A 24,546-nucleotide genomic window follows, 5' to 3' on the forward strand; every position below is an offset into this window, starting at 1 on the left:
TTTAGAAGCCATCAGCTCCAAACTGATACCCTGAAAGGCAAAATATTTTTCCCCAGGTCTCACGGACAGTTTGTACCCTGTGTGACTGAAGGACAGGGATCTCATTGACCATAATAAAGAATAACAGTAAAAGAAGCATTCACAGAAACAATAATTAAACATGTTAATTTTACATTCCAGTAAGATAACTATATGGAATTCTCCTGAAGACAATAAAAAGTTTAGATTTGAAGCCCATGAGTAGAGATGTTGATTTGGAAGGCATTAACATGACAATGATGTGGAAATACAATGATGTAAATCCTTTGGGAAATAAAAACATAAAATCTGAAATGTGAGTCTTGCTTTTGTTTATTAAGATACTGTACCAAAAACTTTAAATGTGCCCTTAAGGAACTTGGTTTAAGTTGTTCCCTGACTGACATTACTCCTAAGCACCTAAAGAAGCAAACTTTGCTCTTAAAAGGCACTTACTATAAGTGCCTCAAAATTATTCTGACAATTAATTTTAAATAGAACAGAAATAGATCCAAGAAGATTCAGATGTTGGCATTTCCAGACACACCCTATAAAACAATACTGACTATATTTTTTTAAATACACAGTTTTTTTAAAAAAAAGATACCTACCAAGAGAAAGTCATAACAGTAACACTGATCTGAGAGAACCAAATGGAATTTCTAAAAATAAAACATACAACTGAAATTAAACATATAATCAATATGTTTAACATATTTCTCACAGCTGAAAAAAATTATACCACACTAAATGCATATAAATCAGTAGGAAAGTAGATTGAGATAGTATTTTAAGTACTTTTACTGTCTGGGAGGATGATAAGTATTAATGATTAACATTTAGATTTAAAAAGTGAAATGCATGTCAAAATTTCTAGGGTAACCAGTAAAGGAAAAAAAGAAAAAAAATAACTTGCAAACTACTAGAAGGGACAAAAATGAAATAATGAAAAAAAAAAAAAAAAAGATCAACAGCCTCACAAGTTAACCTAGATAAAACCAGCAGAACTGCCTAGCCACCCACAGAATTGAGGGTAAAAAATAACTATTTAAAACCATTGAATTTTGGGGTGGCTTATATAGCAATACATAATTGACATAAATAAAGAGATACTCTTGTGAAAAGTCACAGGTCAAAGAAATCAGAAAATATTGTGAAATGAATGATATACATAACTAATAGTATATTTACAAAAAGAAAAAGTTTACCTAACTTAAGCTTCAACTAAAGCAGTGCTTAAAAAAAACTTTATGGCTGGGCACGGTGGCTCACGTCTGTAATCCTAGCACTCTGGGAGGCCGAGGCGGGTGGATCATTTGAGCTCAGGAGTTCGAGACCAGCCTGAGCAAGAGCAAGACCCTGTCTCTACTAAAAATAGAAAGAAATTATATGGACAGCTAAAAATATATATAGAAAAAATTAGCCAGGCATGGTGGCGCATGCCTGTAGTCCCAGCTACTCGGGAGGCTGAGGCAGGAGGATAGCTTGAGCCCAGGAATTCGAGGTTGCTGTGAGCTAGGCTGATGCCGCCTGTAATCCTAGCCCTCTGGGAGGCCGAGTTGGGTGGATCGCTCGAGGTCAGGAGTTTGAGACCAACCTGAGCGAGACCCTGTCTCTACTAAAAATAGAAATAAAAATTATCTGGACAACTAAAAATATATATAGAAAAAATTAGCCGGGCATGGTGGCGCATGCCTGTAGTCCCAGCTACTCGGGAGGCTGAGGCAGTAGGATCGCTTAAGTCCAGGAGTGTGAGGTTGCTGTGAGCTAGGCTGATGCCATGGCACTCACTCTAGCCCAGGCAACAAAGTGAGACTCTGTCTCAAAAAAAAAAAAAAAAAAAAAAAAAAACAAGTCCGAAAATTTGTAATCTATCTCAGAATATTAGAAAAATAAAATTAATTGAAGTAGAAAAAAAATAGAGAAGCAAAAAATAATTAAATAAAAAACACAACAAAGAGGAAAAGTAAAAATTAAAAGTTGGATTTTTAAACAATTAAGACATTTCATGAAATCATGGCAAGACTGATCAAAAAAAAAAGGAAAACAAAATGACCAATATAGAATTGATCTATAGATCAGAAGCAATCCTCACCAAAATCCCAACATGTTGATTCTAAAATCTAGATACAAGTAATACCAATGCAAGAGTTGATTAACTCAGGCACATTTTATAACCTGTTTGTAAGAGTCACTGCATTCATAAAATAGGGATCTTCCACAGCATCTATAAAATAGTGTTCCTTTATCAAAATATCCAAGTCCCTTAGAATAAAGGCAGAAAAGCCACATGAAACATCTTACAAAGGGGATTATGTGAAAATCGCTTATAGAAATTGCATAGCTTCTAAAAAAAAACTTAAATTTTATATGATTGCAAACTTACAAGAAAGCTACAGAATTCTCATACCTTCCATCAAGATATCCAATTACATTTCACCACATTTGTTTTATTATTCTTTTCTCTCTCCACACACACTTTTTCTAAACCATGAGTTTAAGCTACCCCTAAATACTTCAGTGTTTATTTTCTAAAAACAAGAACTTTCTCTTATATAACTACAGTATAATTATCAAGATCAGGAAATTAACATCGATAAAATACTAAAACTAATCAAACCATATGCAAATTTCTCCAATTGTCCCAATATCTTCTTACCCTGTTCCACCACCCTCTTCCTTTCCACCCTGTTCTCACTCATGCCCTCTACGCAACCAACTTCATCACTTTCTGATTTATCCATCCTGTTTCTTTTTATACAAAATGAGCAGATACGTATATATTTGATTTTCCCTTCTTTCTCACATAAAAGGTAGCATACCACAGTCTTTTGCACTTTGCTTTTTCACTTAATAATATTTCCTAGAAATCACTCCCTAGCGGTCCATAGAAAGCATCTTTATTCTTTTTAATAGCTCCACAGCCCTATATTATGTGTAAGGACCATAGTTTATTCAATCACCTATTATGTAAGATCATTTAGGTTGTTTATGTAAGAACATTAGTTTGTAATAACAAGCAATGTTCTAATGAATAACCTTACACATATGTATTTGCATACTATCAGAGCCGTATCCTCAGTGGACTGTTGAATCAATAGGTAAACGCATATGTAGTTTTGCTAGCTATAGTCAAATTCCTCTCCATAAAGGCTATAACTTTACAGCAGTGTAAAAGATTCCAGCTTCTCCACAGCTTCACCAATAAAGTACATGTTTAAATTTTTGCCAACGTAATATGTGAAATAGTATCTTAGTATATAGATTAAATTTACATTTCTCATTTTTAGTAATGTCAATCATATGTTTAAGGATCATTCATATATATTAACCCTTATCTGTGATAAACATACATTACAGACATATTCTACAAGTTTGTCATTTTCTTTTGACATTATGGTGAGTTTTTGACACACACAAGCTTTTTAATTTTATATTGTCAAATTCATCAATATTTTCTTTTGTTGTAGCGGGATTTTTGAGTCATACTTAAAAAGGCTTTCCCTACACCCAGGTTACAGTGGAATTCACCCATGGTTTTTTCCCTGGCATTTTTCTTTAATGGATTTATTCTTACATATGGTGTGAGGTGTAGATCTCATTTTATCTTATTTCCAGTGGCTAAGCAATTATCCTACCAGCATTTATATATTATTCCAGTGATCTGAGATGAATGGAACAATTTTTTAATCTCCTTGAATCCATCTCCCACCTCTCAAAAAAAAAAAAAAAAAAAGAAAACCCAGACTGAGCAACTAGGATGGCAAAACCAAAAACTCATGGACAACATATACAACAAAACTAGTAAAATAAATGACAATATGTAGTTGTTGATGACAACCTACCAACAGCTACAAGACCTGAATGGCAGCAGTGTCTGTGCATCTCCATCAGAGCTCCTAGGTGACTAGGTACCCGGTCAATGAGCAGTAACATAATAAATTAAAAACAATCTTTTTTCTGGCAGTGGGTCTCAACAGTGGGTTTAAAATATTCAATAAGCCATGCTGTAAACAGATGTGCTGTTATCCAGGCTTTGTCATTCCGTTTCTAGAGCACAGGCAGAGGAGATTTAGCATAATTCTTTAGGACCCTAGGATTTTCAGAATGGTAAATAAAACTAAAGTCACCAGCAGCATTAGCTCCTAACCAAAGAGTCAGCTTATTCTTTGAAGCTCTGAAGGGAGGCATTGACTTCGTCTCTCTATCTATGAAAGTCCTTGTCTCTAGCTAGAGGTCATCTTCTTCCAATGGAAAGCTATTTTGTCTAAATTGAAAATCTGTGGTTTAGTGTAGCCACCTTCATCAATTATCTTAGCTAGATCTTCTGGATAACTTGCTGCTTCACTTTGCGCTTTAGAGAGACAGCTTCTTTCCTTAAACCTCATGAAACAATACCTGCTAGCTTCAAACTTTTGGTCTGCAGCTTCCTCACCTCTCTCAGCCTTCACAGAATTGAAAAGTGTTAGGACCTTGCTCTGGATTAGGCTTTAGCTTAAGCGAATGCTGTGGCCGGTTTGATTTATCCAGACTACTAAAACCCTCTCTATATCAGCAATAAAGCTGTTGCATTCTTATCATCCATGTGTTTACCAGAGTAGAACTTTAAATTTCCTTTAAGAACTTTTCCTCTTCATTCACAACGTGGCTAACTCCCATCTTGGCTTTCCACATGCCTTCCTCACTAAACTTAATCATTTCGAGTTTTTGATTTAAAGTGAGAGATGCGTAACTCTTCCTTTCATTTAAACACTTAGAGGCCATCGTAGGGTTATTAGTTGGCCTGTTTTCAGTACTGTTGTGTCCCAGGGAACAGATAGGCTCAAGGAGAGGGAGAGATACTAAGGACAGGACAGGTAAATGGAGCAGTCAGAATACACAATATTCAAGAATGCACATTTGGGTGACAAACTTATAAGGAAATGCAAAAATTCAATTACTATAGAAGTCAAGATAGCAGTTACTTTTAGTGAGAGGAAAGGTACTGTGATTGGGAAAGGGCATATGGAAGACTTCTGCAGTGTCTGCAAAGATCCATCTCTCAACCTTGGTGGTGGTTACAAAAGTATTTTGTTTTATTAAAAAAAGCCACTGTTACATATGTTCTGTGTCTGTGGTTTAATCTACAATGAAAAGGGTTTTTAAAACCTCTTAAGAGCATTTCACCATTAAAAAAAAAGAATATTTCACCATGATTATAATGTACTCATGTGCCACATAACAATGTCTAGTTGACGACAGACCACATATATTACAGTGGTCTCGTAAGATCATAATGGAGCTGAAAAGCTCCTATCACCTAGTGACCTCCTAGCTGACATAACATTGTAGTACAATGCATCACTCACATGTATGTGGTGATGCTGATATAAACAAACCTACTACACTGCCAGTCTTACGAAACAAGTGTGTATAGTACATAATGCTTGATAATGATAATAAATCACTGTCACTGGTTTATGTATTTACTATACTGTACTTTTTAAATGTTACTTTAGAGTGTATTCCTACTTATAAAAAAAAAGTTAACCGTAAAACAGACTCAGGCAGGTGGCCCCAGGAGGTATTACAGAAGGCATTGTTATCATAGGACATGACAGCTCCATGCATGTTATTGCCCCTGAAGACCTTCCAGTGGGACAAGAAGTGAAGGAGGAAGACAGTGACATTATTGAAGAAAGAAAAACAATTTTTTATAAATGTAATATAACCTAAGTGTACAATGTTTATATAATCTACAGTAGTGTACACTAATGCCATAGGCCTTTACATTCACTCATGCCTCACTCAGACAGAGCAACTTCCAGTCCTACAAGCGTCATTCATAGTAAGTGCCCTATACAGGTATCTTTTATACCATATTTTTACTGTACCTTTTCTATGTTCAGATATATTTAGACACACAAATACTTACCACTGTGTTACAACTGTCTACAGTATTCGGTACAGTTTAACATGCTGTACAAGTTTGTAGCCTAGGAGCTACATATATATACCATGTAGCCTAGGTGTGTAAGAGAATACACCATCTAGGTTTGTGTAAGTGCACTCTATGACATTCGCATGATGACAGTATCACCTAATGATGCATTTCTCAGAACATATCCATGTTGTTAAAGCAATGACTATATTTTAATATTAATATACTGTAATAAAATTAACTATTAATTTCACTTTGTATTTAATATAAAATTTTTTTAACCCTGAATGATTCTTTTGAACCTAAATTCATTTTAAAGAATTTGATTTGAAAGTGTTATTTCTGTCTTTTAGCTTTCACATGACTAATTCAAACCTAAGGAATCTCATAATCGGGTACCCTTTTTACCTTTCTGATTTGATTCCTTACCTATAAAATGAAGATAATAAAACAATTACCTCAAAAGACTTATGAGGATTAAATATAAAATATTTAGAACAATAAGTATTCAATAGTTTACTGTAATATCTCAGCTTTGTGTCCTTCCAGTTCCTTCTTCTCAAATCATAACTCCATTAACTCTACGCTTTTGCTCAAGCTGTTTTCCGAATGCCTTTTACCCCTTAGCAAAACACTACATATCTCTCAAGGTCAAGGTCAAGCTCAAATGTGGACCCCTCCCACCCCCAAGGTAACAACCAGAATTAAATGTGCCCAACTCTGCTCATAGAACTGTGGTCCTACCACGAGTCTAGTCATACTGAGTTGTACAAATTTTTTATGTATTTGTAGTCCCCAAAGACTGGGATTAGAAATAATGTTCATTTAATTTAGTACCTCAAAGCCTAGCATACTAACATACAACAAACATTCAACAGAATGTATGTGATAAATGTTATGTTTCCTCCCACACTGATGTATTCTCCAGTGGGGGGAGGGAGAATAGCTATTTTGTTGAACCATTGATAAAATACAGACAGAAATGTAGTCATTCATCAACAGTTAAATTAGAAATTATGACACTTAAATAAAAAATGAGATCTTATCACTTATTCTGTCCTGTACTTGCTTCCCACCCCCCACCCCGTTACTAAACAACATATCTTGGACCTTACTGGGCGTAAAAAAGTCAAATGAGTCCTACAGTTGAAAATGATTTAAATCTAATTTCCTGATGCAACATAACTGTATTCACAGATAAATAGAGAACCATATTTTAAATAAAATATAACCAGGGTTGTTTTTTTTTTTAACTAGAAATTTGGTGTGAAGATACAGGATTCTCTCTTAAATGGTCTACAAGTTTCATAACAGGTAAAATCGTGTCTAATTTAATTTTTAATCTTCCTAAATACCCAGTACAAAACTAGCATGAAACAAGTTGTCTTCTCCCACTATAAGAACCAAGAATGAGACCTGTTTTATTTACCACTGTGTCCTCAGCAATTAGTACTTAAATGTTGAATTAATTAATTAAGGTGCAGACTTGTATTAAATCCCCCAACTCTTGAGACAGGAGCTCTTAATCATCTCTACACCGAACATCTGAAAATCCAGCATCTGATACACAACAAGCACTCAACTCTAACTCGGTGGCATGATCTTTGTGTTCCTTTCTTTGAGTAGTTCATTGATTCCCTACTGATGTCAAGCCAAGATACTTCCTCCAGCCCTTATTCTGGAATGAGGAAAAAATCTCATTCTACCTTAATTTTTTCTTTTCCTGCTTTTTTCTTAAGCTTACCTCCAAGATATACTGAAGAACGGCAACAACACTGAATTTAGAGTCAGAAATGTGAAGTTGATGCAAGCTGATATGCAGTATTTTTACAAGCAAAAGTATGCATAGTAAAAGGGACATGTAACAACGTGCCAATACTGTTTTAATCGAAGTTAAACGCATCAGTTGTAAATTGTATCCTAACTTCAGAGAAGTTAAAATGTGAAAAAGGATGCTAAAATGTGGGAAAAAATGCCTATCTTATTTTTCCTTTTAAAAAAATTTTTAATAACCCTTTTGTAGTCTTAAAAAATGCCTATCTTAGAATCAATGAAATATGATAGTAATCATGATAAATGATAGGTGTTTTCTCTCTTCCTTTTTCTAGTATTCAGTTTTTCTATACTGTATACTTAACTTTGATAAAGTAAAAGTGTTTAATTCTTAAAACTATGAAGCATTAAAATAGTGTTTAATTTTAAAACAACTTTTTAGGTCTAGTCCTATTCACTAAATTAAGATAAACTTACAGAATCATATATCCTTCTCAGGAGACACCATGTCTCATGCTGCTTACTTCGTAAGTTTAAGAAATTGTACATTTTTTTAAATAGCCACATGAAGTGACATATACACACAACATGCTAACTAAATTATTATTTACCTAGAGAAGTTGCCTCATTCTACACAGTGCATTTATTTTTATTGCCAACAAGTATGAAATATTAAGTCAAAATAATTTAAGCATTGAGTAAATCATATAATCCACTTTTATGTCTATTATCATGGTACTGTTATAGTGGTGAGATTGCTACATCTATTTATAGATATGAAACTAGCTGATTATGCTTTGATGAGCTTTATTTTCAATTTTATACTTAATTCAACTGCATTCGCTCCAGACTGACTGTCAATATAGCAAAAGGGTAAGAAATGCATGTTTTTAAAAAACACTTTCTTTTGACCCTCTCCCTGTTTTACCTAAGACACTACAAACCATCTTAGTATGTATAAATAGTTCTCACTGAAGAACACAATCATCAGTTATCCAAAGAATTTTATCTTTATGCTTATGGAAGGCTATATTCTTGACAGAGATGCCTGAAACAAAAATGACTTACTCATAAAAAGAATGTTATGATGCAAGCCAGGTTCTCAAGCAAGGGCCTGATGCCTAATTCTATGCAGAAATACTACAAGTGCCATTTTAGACAACTCTAACATTCTATAAAAATCTTTCCAGAATAAATAATAGAGAAATACCATTTCCCATAAAATTGTACTTAATTTGGCATATATATTAATAATTCCAAAGAAAATATATGAAAATCCTATCTTCCTTATAATTCCAGTTTATATTCTACTGCAAGAGATTAGAAGGTGATGACAGTCATCAAGGTCATGGATGAGTTTAATGTTGATCCTGGGGAAAAAATTATAACCTATTTATCTAAGTGGGCAGTATGGCATAGGTACTTAGAAGGAAGTGGTAAATTCTAGGAGCAAGCATGAGTTCACCAAAAAGTTATGTCAGACTAAGTTTATTCTCTTCTCTGAAGGTATCATAAAAATTCTGTAAATTTTGTTTACTATACTACAAAGCATTTGGTAAGACACAAAATCAGAGGTTCTCTGCCTTTTCCATGTAAGAGACAGATCCCACATGCAGCTCAAGGGTCTCATCTTCACAGCTCCATGACCAGAAAAGACCCTTCCCCCTACCAACCAACTCCACCAGAAACATACCAAAAGAGGGCTCTGACTAGCCCAGTAAAGACCAGGTTATGGAAATTGCCAGAATGCCAGGTCTATGGTCAGAAGGAAATGTGCGAAAAGGTGCTGGTAAGTTAAAGAAAGATGAGAGCCAATAATACCATACCCAAAGGGTGTCAATTAATAGAAAGATTACAGCGGTATATTAGTAAATACACTGTTCTAAACTTAGTCCTGCCCAATTATTTTTTTATTTATTGGGAAAATATACAGAAGCAATCTGTAAACGTGCAGGATCAAAACAGTTTCAGCAGGAGGAATTGACATGCTCAAACAAAGTGTAAAAGATCCACATACTCAGGTTTTTAAAAAAAATCAAACACAACAAATCGAGGAGGGGAAAGGGAACTATTAAGCTAAATATGAGTGAGGAATATTTGTCATAAAAATGAATATAACTTCATGCTGTTTTAATAAAAGCTTAGGATCTACAAGGCAGGTCACAGTTCTATTCTGTGTCAGTAAGAATACATTTGAATACTGAATCCCATTTAGAACGGCCTCTTTAAGAGGTGGAGAAATAAGGAGTATCACGTTCAAGAAGCAGAAACTGAAAAAATACAAAGGCTTGAAACCATGTCACGTAAAACTAACTTACATATTTTCCAACTCAAAAAGTAAATGATTCTATCAATTGGAAAAGGCTTCTTTAGAGAGATTTTCATGGACACATTTGAGGAAATTTTTAGGAAAGCTCAACAGTTTTTGAGAAAGTAACAATGGGATGTTTGTCCTTTCAGTTTTCCTTTAGCAAGTACAGGGATAGTTAATGATAGCTACCTTTTATTTACTAAGCACTGGGTTAAGACATTTTCTCCTTTAACCCTCACATTTAACTGCTGAGTTAAATAAATACTATTATCTCTGTTCTACTGAGGCTCAGAAAGGTTGAGTAAATTGACCAAGGTTATAGGTCTAGCAAATGGGTAACTAAAAATTTTAACCCATATCTGACTCCAAAGACCATGCTTCTACACTATGCCAAACTGCCTCCATAATGAAGATCAAGTTTCTGCATATAAAAATGTTCACTCTTACAAATTATAAGATACATGCAAATTAAAATAATCTTACATTATTTTGCACCTCTAAAGTAGAAAAAAAATTAAACACCCCCTAATGATGAGTAGACAATTAACATTCATAGTACTGCAAATTGGCACAATTCTTGAATAGTATGTCAATTTTTCCAGAATGTTCATACCATTGCCAAAAACACCAAGGAAGTTCATAAACTTCCATTCATCAATCCTATTTCTAGCAATGTATTCCAAGGAAGTTATGCAGCAGAGATAAAAATGTTCACCTGCAAAAATAAATAGAATTATCTATAAAATTTCTGAAGGCAATCTAGATGCTCAACATTAAGAGCAAAGTAAACTATGATACAGACACACAGAGGAATATTTATGTATTTCTTTAAAAGTATAGTTACAAAGGTCATGTATAGGGAAATACAAGAAAGATGCTTTAAATCAAGACATGTATAACTATGCAAAAATATGCATATAAATAAGGAATAAAAGGGAATATACAAACATAAAACTATGTGTAGTATGGTTATGGCATTATGGATGATTTTTAAGTTTTTAAATTGTCTTTAATGTTTATACCCTATTGTTAACTGTCAAAAGCAGGCTACAAAATTATAAGATACCATTTTATATTTCCGAGATTTGCTTTACCCACGCATATAGGGAGTATAAATGGTCCAGCTCCTAAAGAGCTCATAATATACTTAAGGAGACAACATTTACATTTGTAGCAAGAGAAATTTGTTACTTAAAACAACAGTAACCACAGCCCTAAGAAATAAGCATCTCAGAGGCAGAGTCATTCAACAAATGTGAATGCCTATTATATGCCAGCCACAGTTCTAGCCACTGGGCTATAACAATGAACAAAACACACAAAAATTCTTGTGCTCATGGCAATTACATGCTAGCAGCAAAGACATACAATATACAAGATATATATGTAAAATAAATAGTGCATTTTATAATGATAAGTGCAAAGGATAAAAGTAAACCAAAGAGGGTGGACACAGTGTGTGTACAGATGATGCTATTTTAAATTGTGTGGCAAAAGAAGGTCTCACTAAGTTGTCTGATAAAAGACTGAAAGAAGGAAGGAAGTAAACACCACGAATATTTGGGGAAAGAGCATTCCAGGCAGGGGGAACAGCAAGTGCAAAAGCCCTGAGTGTGCCCAAAACTGAGAAGAGTAATTAAACACCCTGCACCTGGCTTCCCCTAGCAGATCACTGACAGCTACACAGTTCTCAGAACAGTGCTCTGGACCTGATTTGCTTCAGTTGGGTTCAGTATACAGCTGCTTTTGCTGGCAAATCCTTTCAAGCTTTTTTTCACCTATGGTTGCTTAAGCATCTCCTTTTTATTCTAGGATCCAAACGGGGCCAACCCATATAATAACATCCACTCATGGTTCATCCTAAAGGTTTCATACAGCTCCAGCCTGACAACCAAAATGAGTGACTGAGGCAAGAATCTCAATCAATGGAGGTTTATTAAGCCAGAGCTTTAGGGTGTGCCCAGAGTAAAAACCTTCCAAAGAGGTTTTCAGGAGTTAAACAGGGGAAGGCATGTAGAAAGAGGGGCGGTAGGCAGAAGAATGATTGATCTCATCTTGTCTTTGTTCTGTACCTGGGAAGTTAAGTTTGTAGTCAACATTGTGTGGAACTGATCAGACTTTAGTTTTAGGAGCTAGACTTAGAATGCAGACCTAAAATTACAACTGACAGGTCCTTGTTTATGGAAGGCCAGCAAAGAATTTACTTATGAATGATTTTGGGAGTCAGTCATCTGGGAGATGCTTGAGGCATTTTGCCTGTCCTTTTGTTTTTCTGTGTGGGTCTGGCTAATGTATGCTTTGACACAAGGTTGTGAAGCAATAACTATTCATTTGGAAGAGGGTGTTGCATGTCTCAGCCTCCAGACTTAAATTTCCCTTTGGCATTAAGGAGTTTGGAGGTTCTGAGGTTTTTTATTTTCCTTTACAAGCTCCTCACGTGACTTTGCAGAATACTCAGTGGGCCTGTGAAAATGAGAAAAGTGAAGCTAGTCCCTTTTACAGCTTGATCTGAAAGAAGCAGATCCAAGGGAGGACAGCTGAATTTGGAGTTCGCAAGACAGTTGTAGAGGGATTAGTTGGAAGGGAGTGCAGAGAGTAAGAAGCTAGAGATATGAGGACACCCAATGGGTAAAGAAAAGGCCTAGCCACAGGCCAAATGGCTGAGAATCAGGAAAAAAATAGTCAAAAAATTTCCAGTAGTGGGAATGCCCAAAGAACTCCTAAGAATTTTAAGCTGTTCGGTATGCTGGGATATATTCCCTGCCCCTCCTCCCAAATTTTCAAAAAAAACTTTACTACAAATACCTGCTTTGTGACTGATACTTTAGAGAAATCAAAGCAGATACCAAAAAAGAGACAGGCTCAAGAGACAAGATGTAAGTGGGATCTAAAATAGAGCAGAAGCAAAGAAGTGAAGTAAAAGAAACATAAGCTCCTTGAAACTCCTCAGAAATATTTGGGAGAGGAAACTGTGTTCTCACCATTTATAGACTGGGGCTTTAAAAAGGTTGAAGAATCCCCCCCATAAGCTGATGGACTTTGGTACACACAGCTAGATTACCAGTAATGAATAGGTAAACAAGAAAGGTTAAAAAGGGGTGGTCATCATTTAAATCATCTAGAGTAGTTAAATAATACTTCATGGAAGGGGTGACTCCGATCTCACCCTTTAAGGATGATAAGAGCTGGAGAACAAAGGATACAAAGAGATATTCCAGGTATGGCTAATGGTATGAATAAAGCTTCAAAGCCAGGAATGAGGACGGCCTGTTCAAAGAACAATGCAGAAATTGGCCTATTTGAAACACACAGTACCCGCTGGCAGGCAATGGCATATAAGATTAGCCAGGTAAAGTGAGACCAGACTAAGGAAGACTCTGAAATCCAGTATGAGAAATCTGAACTTTATTTGACAAGCACTAATGGGAAGGGAAAGAAACTGCTTTGTTCTGTTTTTTGGAGGTTTTAAGATAGTAAAATACTGTGGCAATATAGATTGGTCCCTTTCCCTGACTTCTAAAATTGGCCCACTGATTTCACATATTACCTAGGTTATATCATATACTCCAAAGTACACAACTATTACATCTATGAGCATAACACCTCTATTCATGTTTGTACTAGTCCCACATCTCCAACTGCCTGTCAATTACCCTTAAAAGTTCTCCAACTATCCTATATCATTTATCTTCTCTATAAATACTTACTGAGTATCTATCCCGTGATAAATCCAAACTAGGAATTTAAAGATGACTCAGTCCATGCCTACAAGAAACTCAGGGTCTAATGTAGGCAGAAGCCAAGAAAACAAACTAGTATAATACAGAGTGGAACTGCCAGAGTAGAGGAATGCTTAGAATATCATTGAAGCAGAGGACACCTCCATCAGTTTGGAGATCAGGAAAAGACAGAAAACATCTAAGAGAAAATGCTGACTGAGTCTTGAAGGAAAATAAATATTAGAGGGTGGGGATGACAGTGATTACAATTAGGCTGGGCAGAGCTTGTCATACTGAGACTACAAGATACTCCATATGGCTGGATGAGGAGGAAAGGTAGGCAAGGACCAGAAGTTTGTATTTTAGAGTAGCTGAAAGATTTTAATGAAGGAATATTAGGATTACATCTGGGTATCTTAAAAAGAGGTCTGGTGGCAGTGGAAAACAGATTGAAAGGACACCACAAAGTTTCTTTCAACCATCAATGCAACAAAAATTTGATAAAGGCTGCTATAATGTTCAATTTATTCCCATTATCCACTCCTTTTAAGCTTAGGTCACATCTTTCATAAAGCCTTCCCTAACTCTTCCCAAACACCGTAATCTGGCCTCTCTCTGAACTGCTAAGGCATGTCTGTGTATGCACTTCATGCTGTCATCACCTTTCATTTTTAACTACTTTGTGTTTAAGTTTCTTCTCCCTAACAAAAATGCATGTTCCTTGAGAAAAGATGTCTTATACTTTTTAAATGTATGTAGTATATTTATACACACATACATATATATGTGTATATATATATCCTAAAGCACCTGCACAGTAATATAACGTACTGAAGGAGACACTGACTTTGAAATGAATAAATGGCCCTCCTTATCCATGAGTAAAAAGTTTCCACTTTTACCCATAAATAAAAAAAAAAAAAAATGTATGAGTAGACAAAACTAAGGTGAAAAAATTAGCACAATCATGGTGGGAAATGACTGGAATGAATACAAGGAACTTTCTGGGTAGATATAAATGGTCTAATCTGTGATGGGGTGTGTTACACAAGTATATCCATTTGTTTAAAAAATGTAAAATTGAGATTTGTTCATTTCAATGTATATAAATTTAGCCTAAAACCTGTAAAAATAAGGAGTGAGCAGGAGGTACACATAGAGAAACAAGAATAGCAGAATGTTGTTGGTACTTCTAGGGGAAAGTGTACAGGGGGGATCATTTTATTACTTTATTTACTTTGTATATGTGTGAAATTTTCCATAATACAAGGTCATACACACCCACACATATGAAGTTTAACTGGATGAAAAAAAGTACATTAACAAAAATTAAAAATAACCCAGAACATTAAATTACTCATTCTAATGTTTGGAACAATGTTACATTGTAACTTTTAAAATGGTTTTACTAGCTCTATTAACCTATCCAGTCCCAAGGGAATATATATTCTAAGACAAACCTACTGTTAACAACGTAGACAAAAGGTCAAGCAGCCACCAATTCCTTAATTAAGCATCAGGTATTAAAATTAACTAGTCCCGTTACCAAAGACACCCAAAAAGCTAGTAAAATATAAAGTTAGAATCTTCTAATCTTCAAACTGTGACACCAAAGTTAGTTACTGAAAAATACTCCTAAGAGTCTGGAAGTATACCATTTACAAAGATTTACCAAAAAAATGTCATTCTTTATAGTTTCAAAATTGTTCAATCGTTTTATTTCAGCAATTTAAACTTCATGCTTATCTGCTCATAATCTGTATTCTCCTCCCACAAAATATTTAATGTGTAAAATAAAGATTTTCCCTACTCATCCCAATGTAAAATACTAACAACAATCTTTTGTTCAGTAAATTACCTGCTGAATAATTTAATCTCCCCAAAAGTTCACAAAGTTCCTCAAAAAGAGATTTTTAAAGCATTTTACAATGGCAAATGAGCAGCTAAAATTATTTAATAAGACAAATTCTATTATACTATTTTACTCCTATTGCAACTAATTCTCACTAGATAATGTTTAAAATTTCCCTTACACAATAATCTATGGTCTTATAAATCAGTTTATAGTAGATCTTGGACTACTACTGGAAGGGTGCATTAGAAGAGTTTCTGGGGTGCTGATAATACTCTGTTTCTTGATCTGGATGTTGATTACACAGGGGTGTTCTACTTGGAAAAATTCTCCAAGCTCTACACTGATATGTGTACTCTTCCATATGTATGCGATACTCCAGTAAAGTTTTTTTTAAAAAATCATAAAAGTAAGCCAGTGCTGTTAGGGCTTTCCTCAAGTCCCCTACCCCATATTAAAACACTTGTTCTATGCTTAAACACTTCTCTGAAAAATGTAATTAAAATTAAAGCATATAATATTTTCTATTGGTATATTTCCAGATAATAGGTAACTTCCATTTGCAACTGGAAACTCAGAAGGCATACAAACCAATAGAAAAATGTGTTCTATATTTATATTTTTATATCATTTTAAAAGCAAACCGAATAGAAGAAAAGTAGTAAGTACTGTATTGTCTGGACTATGATGAAAATCATTTTCAACTTTGTTAAGCAGATTAAAGAAGGAAAAGAAAGACCATCGATTCAGATTTTAGTAAAATAGGAGAAGGCTAGAAATAACTTTGTGGAAAGGGGACTATGACCTAAGAGTTCACCTCTCAGTGTTTTAGTCCAAATCCTACTACTGATTAGATATTTTAGGCAAACCCAAAACGGGAGGCAACAGTGCCTGCCCAGAGGGATGAATGAAATAAAATACATGAAAGCAGCATGCCAAGAATTAATATGAAAAATCTAATGACTGGCAAATGCTTGAGAAAGAACATTTCTCATTCATTTGCTGAAGGCAAGTGTAGCCCAGCAAATAAAAATTCTTATGCCTGTAATTGCACAACCGTAACTCAATTCTCTCTTCCTTTCTCTGATCTTATAACCTCCCAAAGTTAAATCTAAACATTAAAATTCTCTCATAGTGGAAGGAGTAGAGTGTAACTACAAAGAAGCTTGAACCTCACCTAAAATACACTTTAACCTTTCACCTGCAGTATCAAGGGAGGGAATACTGCCCTCCAAGTATAACAGAATCGATTCAGCCTTACCCATGAAATTCCAGGGCGTTCACCGACCAACTCCAAGGGGGCATCACTTTAGAAGGCAATCGTGCCAAGAGGACCCAGGACAGATAGTCCACATGAACCACCTCGCGACTTTCTACAGCAATTACTCGGGAATCGAGCCAAACAAACCTCAGCCAAGTGATTTAGACAACAGCGTCCAGGCTGGCGAATCCAATCCCCATCCTCAAATCACACACCCACGTCCCCAAAACAAATCCTTCACAGTCTGTCTGGAGATGAGAGAGCAAAACTAGAGCACACCAGAAAGTTGACACAGAGAAGAGGGGGTGTGGGGAAAAGTGCGGGGGGGGGGACACGCGGCTTCCCTCCTCCCACCCTCGACAAGAGGCGACCGACTCGGGCTGGGGCGCAGGTTTGCTTGCTGGCGTTGGAGAAAGATTCACACTCCCTGGGGCACAGCGAGGTCGCCGGACAGGGACGCCCTGACATTGAAGCCCGGCAGCAGTCGCGGTCCGCCCTCCCTCCTCCTGACCCCGCGGGGCACAGGGACCCGTCGGCCGGGCGCCGGCGGGGAGGGAGAGCGTGCGGGGAGCGCCCGCTCGGGCCCGGGCAGGCTGCGGGGCCAGGAGCCTGCTTACCCGTGCAGGCCGAGGGCGCGGCGCCGCTTGTGGAGCAGGAAGAGCAGTAGGAACGCGGCCCCCGCCAGCGAGGAGTTTCGCGCCGTCAAGTACTTGCTGAAGGCCGCCATGGCTCGGCCAGCGCGAGGAAGCCGGCAAAGGGGATGCGGCGGCGACTGTCTTAGTGCAGGAAGCGCGGGGGAGACTGGGAGCAGAGGGGCGCGCGGAGAGAGGGCGGTGCCGGCCGCACAGGACCGCCTCCTGCCGCGCGCCGCCCGCGCGCCGGAGCCCACCTTGGACTTTGGCTCGGCGGGAGCGCGCGCGGGCGCTTCGGAGGGCGGAACAGTCCTGGGGCGCGTTCTGCGCACGCGCGAACCTCTGCGGGGTCTCCGGAAACGCGGCGGCGGGACGTCGCAGATCCCCCAGCTGCTGCAGCTCCCCCCCGCGAGGCTTTGTTGCTGCCCCGGCCTCCCTCCTGCCTCCCTATCCTCAGCATACACACCCTGGCTTTCACAAGAACTGGAAGAGCGGGCCCTGCCTCTCCGCTCCCCTGCAGGGCCTTTACCACCCTCTTAAAGGAGCCCGGGAAGAAGGGCAGCGGCCCCACCGCGGAGCACTGACACAAAAGTGTCACAGTTGGCACCGTGTCACAGAGGCGCAGAAATCATTGGGTTGAAAACAAAACAGTCGGGAACTCCAGAGAGGTGTAGGGAGATGTGGGAAGAATGACTACAGATACATCAAATACCTTTTTCCAAGACAGTCCTTTCCAAACCATGAGTTATAATCTCTAGGGAATTGGGAAAGCATTTTGGTAAATCAGGACCACCACCTTATATTAATGAAATTGAGAAGAACAGAACACAATACAAAAGTCTCAGAGTACATTACGTAGTAAAGGAGTTGTTTTGAGAAATTTTTATTTCAGATTTTTGTATGGATGTATCGCTGCTGGAGACATAAAATGTAATTTTTTTATGTAGGTCTGGTCAAACAAAAAGTTTGAGAAACGCTGTTCTTTGCAAAGGGACATTCAGGGGTAACAATCGTTCATTGTATTAATGCTGGCCTTCCTCCCAGATTCAGAAGGGCTTTACAGATTACAGCATTCTTCTGTCTGATCCTATGATGCAGGAATTGTTATCCCTAGCATTTAGCCTAGCATATATACAGTAACTTAGTGAATCGCAGTTTTCAGTTGAGGAAACTGGACAAAAAGCAAGTGTGCCAATCAGAAAATAAAGTTCCTAAAACCTCGATAATGCACATACGTATGAAAGTAGCCTACAAAATAGTGGTGCCCTTGGTGTTTTCACCATATAAATTGGCGGTTGCCTAATACAGGTTAGGAAGTAATGGCGTGCTGTAGGAGTGCCCAGCATTCAATTCTAAATTATGCAAAAATGAAGCTTCTAAATTCTCCATTTGTCATGTGGACATTTTCATCACCTCATGTAACATTAGGTAATTAGGTATGCCTAGCACAGAGAATACAAGGATGAACACATAATCCCTATTCTCTAGAGGTTGTTAGAAAAGAAAAACATGAAAAAAAAATTATATATGAGTAAGAATCATATTAGAGGTATGAACAAAGCACTATGAGAGCACAAACAAGAAAATACTCCATTTTGTCTAGAGCTTTGAATTAAGGCTTGAAAAAGAAAATGATTTTGTGGCTGAATCCTAAAGGTCCAAAGAAGTCACTCAGGAGAACAGGAGGGAAAATTACTAATTCTCTAAAGTGCAGAATGACATAAAAGTGTTGGGAACCTTGGGAGCAAGTGACTGTATCATCCTGGAGTTTGTAACAATAAAGGAAGTGCAAGCAAGGTAAGACAAAAACATAGTCTATTTAGGAAATAGATTTCAAAACATTCAGAGGAAAGATAGGGATGACCCATTCACAGTGTATTCTAAAAGGTACTCTAAAAGGTATTCTAAATAATTCTAAATACTCTAAAAGATATTCTAAAAGGTAGCCCAGGAGATTCTAAAAACTGAAATTAGTTTTTTGAACTCAAATAATTTTAGCTGTTGATAAACCCCATCTGATAAAGATCACCAGGAGCAAACCAGTAATCCAACAAAGTTAGGTTCATTAACTTGCTAAAACAAAGGAAACCATACAGCAGAGGAATTATGGGCATGTCTCAAAAAAAAAAAAAACCAAAATGGGCAGGGGAAGTGGGGGCATTGGCTCACACCTATAATCCCAGCACTATGGGAACTGTGAGCTATGGGAGGCCGAGGACAGAGGTTGCTTGAGGTGAGAAGTTCCAGACCAGCCTAGGCAGCATAACGAGACTCTATCTCTACAAAAAATGTTTACAAATTTTTTTAAAAGGAAGAAATGAGAAATCATTGTAGTATTTAGGGAAAGAAAGGAATGTAGGTAAAATCTAAATCAAGCAGTGCTTAATAAACTCAAAGCAAATCAGATCCATATGTAATATCAAACCTGGGTTGAGAAGCATACTCAAAGTTCTATTTCCTTGGAAACATAAATTTAAGATTAATGTGGAATATCGTATCTGAAAACCCCTTATCTGAACCTCTGCACTGTACATTGAGGCTGCTTCTCTAAGCCAAAGTGACTCAGTGTTCAGATCCTCCAGGCAAGAAAGGAATATTCTGTTCTCACTGATAAGATTTTAGAGCAACAAAGTTTCTGACAGTTTAGGATATTAAAGAACACATGTCCTTTGATAATTAACCAAAGTAATTTTGCAGGTTTACACTTTATAATACTAAATAATTAAGAAAAAGAGAAAATGTGATTGTATTGGGAGATCTCCAGGAGCTCTGATTTTTAAACAATGTGAGCTATTGGAAACCGGGAAGGGCAGGGCATAGGGAGGTAGGGAATCTAGAAATCCTCTTGCAGAAATGTTAGCCCGCCTCCAGGATTGTCCCTCGTGATCACTGCTTCCTGATGTGCATGTAATTTACACCCTTATGTACTTTCCTTCACATCAGAGCTTGTCTCTGTGACCAGAGTGTGATAAAGGTGGTGGTATGTGACTTTGAGGCTAGATTATGAAAGGCATTGTGGCTTCTGCCTTGATCTCTGGGATTGCTTGCTCTTAGGGTAGCCAGCTGCCACAGAGTGTTAGAGCCAGATTCCCTCGGGCCCGGGAACAGAATGACAGAGTCACTGAGGCTGTAAAAGGCAAAGGAGTTTATTGACTAGTTCGAACTAGGGTCCAAGCCCCGAGCACCAACGCAGTGGTCTCTTTCTATGGGCAGGGACCCCGCGCAGCGGGAGTACAGGTCTTTTATGTTTTTTTTTTTTTTTTTTTTTTTAGCTCTTTATCGCAACCAAGCGTTAAGCAAGCCAGCCTTGTATACAAAAGCGGACTTTGGCTATTAGCTATTAGCTATAAATTAAGCAAGCAAGCCTTGTATACAAAAGCGGACTTTGGCTATTAGCTATAAATTAAGCAAGCAGGCCTTGTATACAAAAGCGGACTTTGGCTATTAGCTATAAATTAAGCAAGCAGGCCTTGTATACAAAAGCGGACTTTGGCTATTAGCTATAAATTAAGCAAGCAGGCCTTGTATACAAAAGCGGACTTTGGCTGTTAGCTATAAGTTAAGCAAGCCATCACAGAATTAACTAAAATGTTGTTTCAGTCCTGTTCTACAAGAGAACACTCAAACAGCCCTGGAGAGAAATTGAGGGCTCCCACCAGAGCCAGCACCAGCTTGCCAGCCATGTGAGTGAACCACCTTGGAAGCAGATCCTCCATACCCAGTCAAGCCTTCAGATGACTGCCATCTCACAGGCAATCCCAAGCCAGACAGCTCAGCCAACATGTTCCTAAATTCCTGACTCACAGAAACTGTGGGAAATAAGAAATGTTTATTATGCTGAACCACTAAATTTGGGGGTAATTTATTATGCCTCTGGTGTGATTTGGGCCAAGCTTTGAAAAACAGATGGAAAAGGGGAGGTTTAGGAGATAGTATAATAGGCACAAAGATGCAAAAACACGAAGGTATAAAGCAGGTTGAGGTAGATAATTAAGTCGGGTGTGGATGAAGGTTGAGGGAGGGGTGTAAAATGATAGAAAGGGTTGAAATGTTTCATGGAGATCAACTTGTGGCAGGTCTAAAACACCAGGTAAACAGGTGGGATTTTATTCTACATGTAAGAGAGAGTATTGCAGGTTTGGGGGAAGGGTGGTGACTTCAGTATTTATTTAAGGAAGATCATGTTAGTGGCAGTGTGTAGGCTGGACTGAAGGAGGAAACCTCAAGCATAGAGACCAGTTTGGACACTTGAAGTAATCTAGGTAAAAGGTAGTGAGCAACTGAGTCAGGGCAGCATAGATCAAATAGGAAGAAAAGGATTTTGTGGATTTAAATAGGATGGGAATAGATGAGATTGTTAATTAACAGAAAAAAAAGAACTTTTAAATTGATTCTGATATTTCCTGGCTGAGTACCTGAGAGGATGATAATATCTGCCCAAGGTCAGAGGCACAGAAATATGCATGCTGGTCAGGAAACGTGAAAAGCACATTAACAAATTCCTCACTAGTTTCTCACCACCAAGATGAACTGAAAGATCCTTAGCATCTCACACAAAGCCAGTTATGTCCTAGCACTCTGGGAGGCCAAGGTGGAAGGATCCCTCGAGGTCAGGAGTTCGAGACCAGCCTGAGCAAGAGCGAGACTCGGTCTCTAAAAAAAAAAATTAAAAAAAAAAAAAAAGCCAGTTATGATGTAAGCTCTGCCTCCTCTCCTATCTTGGCTTCCTCCCATCTAACAGATGGTATTCTACCCTTATCCCAGGAAGTAGATGCCCACTGCTATTCACTTCAGTGGCCTTCCCTTGAATATACTTTTGGTATTTCTACCTGAAATACTAATCATACTAATCCCTTCCTACCCTAATATTCTCACTTCCAACTCAGTTCATCCTTTAAAATGAAGATTTGATGGTCCCCTACTCTAGACAGTCTTCTCTGACCAATCCCCCCTAACCCTCACACCCCATTGCCAAGGCAATCACTCCCTCCTTTGTACTGCTTCTGTTTCATATATAATTCTATTAACATGCAATAGGGCATGTGGGGAGGCAGATCTTAAATTTTTTTGAAGAGAAACTGCCAGTCATTTCCATGGCAAGCCAAATACCTCAAGTCACCAGGAATAGACCATCTGTGCTTAGAAAGGAGTCACTTGAGAAGCCCCTCTTACTGATACAAATGGAAGGAGTATAGGTACCCAATTGCACCAGCGAAAATATCAAATAGCACATCCTGACAAGACCATTCCTCCAAGTAGCCCTAGTTAGCCTAAATTGGTATTGGGGAAGTTTATACAGGAGAGCTTCCTGGGAGAAAAGAGTTTGAGACCTTAACCTCTTCCCTTTTGAGGTTCAACATTATAAGACTTTGTGATAGACGGAGATAGTCCTGTCTCACTAGCTCAGGGTCCTAAAGAAGCATTCTGCAGGGGGAATAGGAAAACCAGACTGCAACAACAGAGCCTAGTGGGCACAGGAAGAGCTGGTTCCTGCACAGTACATGGCTGAGCCTTGAAGGCCATTCCAATTCGGTTACCTAGGAACTACTCATGCTTTTTGAGAACAATGTCCAAGCATTGGGAAAACTTAGGAGTCCATACTTTCAGCCCCCTTGCAACCTATGCATCCAGGACATCATGGCAGGGCAGCAAAAAGACATGTGTCTGAGGAAAGCCAACTTGCAATGGCAACACTAGCTAGCAGCCAAAGGTTTTGGGTAGCCAAGAATCTGGCCAGCAGAGTACTTGGAAGTTTCAGTTCCCTCTTTTGTCTGGAAACAAGTCAAACTTCTTTGGGCTGAATAGCTCCAATAGTTTTTGGTAAATTAAGTAAGAGAGGCAGCCTCAAGTTTTCCTAATAAGGATTTCCTAATAAGAGCCCAAACTGGGAAATTAATTGTAAAAATAAATGAACGGGATTTTTACCCCATACTGCTGAAGCAAGTCATACCAATTAAAAACACATATACCACACAATTGTGCTTTTTCTTTCTTTAGACTAGGTATAGGCCCTGGGCCCTGATACAGTATTGGTATTGTAAATCTTGGTACTCAGTAAATATTTATTGACCTGAACAAGTTGACTCTGATGTGCCAAGAGGAATGCCCAGTGGATACCCAAAAGGTAATCAGAAAATTAAGATCTGGCTGGGTGTAGTGGCTCACGCCTGTAATCCTAACACTCTGGGAAGCTGAGGTGGGAGGATTGCTTGAGGTCAGGAGTTAGAGACCAGCCTGAGCAAGAGCAAGACCCCATCTCTACTAAAAACAGAAAAAATTAGCCCCATGGTGGTGCACGCCTGTGGTCCCAGCTACTCGGGAAGCTGAGGCAAGAGGATTGCCTGAGCCCAGGAGTTTGAGATTGCTGTGAGCCAGGGTGACGACACGGGTCTAGCCCAGGTGACAGAGTAAGACTCTGTCTCAAAAAAAAAAAAAAAAAAATTAAGATCCAGTGTTTAGGAAAAAGATTAGTGCTAAATATTTATTCACATGAAAATATTTATTAACAACTTACTGTGTGCCAGAAACTAGGGCCAGTGGTAAGGAAAATAGAACAGTCCTTGCCCAGACCAGTCTCAAAGGGGATCAGACATTAATCAAATAATCAAATAAATATAAAATTCCAAATATTATGAGTTTCAAATATAGATTTAGAAAAAAATGTATAAATGTAAAGGTCTTCCATATGCAAAATAGATGAATCCTTAGAAATGTATAAGATTTTAAAAAAGAAGAATGGGCAAGTGAGAAGTGGGATTTAATCCTATGAAACACCTACATTGGAGGGATGGAGGAAGGAAAAGGAGGTAGAAGGAGAGTGAGAACAATTAAAAAGATAAAGTGGGTACCTGGAGGCCTGCAGATCACAGAATCAAGACAAACAGAGCTTCCAGGAGGGTATAGTTATGTTAATTCAGATTATCAGTAAATATTGGCAATGTATTCCTTCCCAGGCCCAGCTAAAATGTAGAGACAGGGTCCTGCTATGTTGCCTAGGCTGGCCTTGAACTCCTAGCCTCAAGTGATCCTTCTGTCTCCCAAAGTGCTGAGATTACAGGCA

The 24,546-nt window shown here is 38.0% G+C and overlaps 1 protein-coding gene across 2 annotated transcripts in view; it reads right to left on the reverse strand.

The window, feature by feature from the left end:
• The window catches only part of ABCD3 (ATP binding cassette subfamily D member 3), a 79,522-nt gene extending 61,738 nt beyond the window's left edge, over window positions 1–17,784 (reverse strand). The window contains exon 1 of one of the 2 annotated variants that reach the window (XM_045547494.1): window positions 17,472–17,784. In XM_045547494.1, the coding sequence (XP_045403450.1) occupies window positions 17,472–17,581 (110 nt within the window). In that variant the 5' untranslated portion in view covers window positions 17,582–17,784. The remainder of the gene's footprint in view (window positions 1–17,471) is intronic. The other variant, XM_045547495.1, reaches the window with a different exon arrangement.
• Window positions 17,785–24,546: the final 6,762 nt, after the last annotated feature.

The sequence above is a fragment of the Lemur catta genome, chromosome 3 (genome assembly GCF_020740605.2).
Source record: "Lemur catta isolate mLemCat1 chromosome 3, mLemCat1.pri, whole genome shotgun sequence".
Lineage (NCBI taxonomy): Eukaryota > Metazoa > Chordata > Mammalia > Primates > Lemuridae > Lemur > Lemur catta.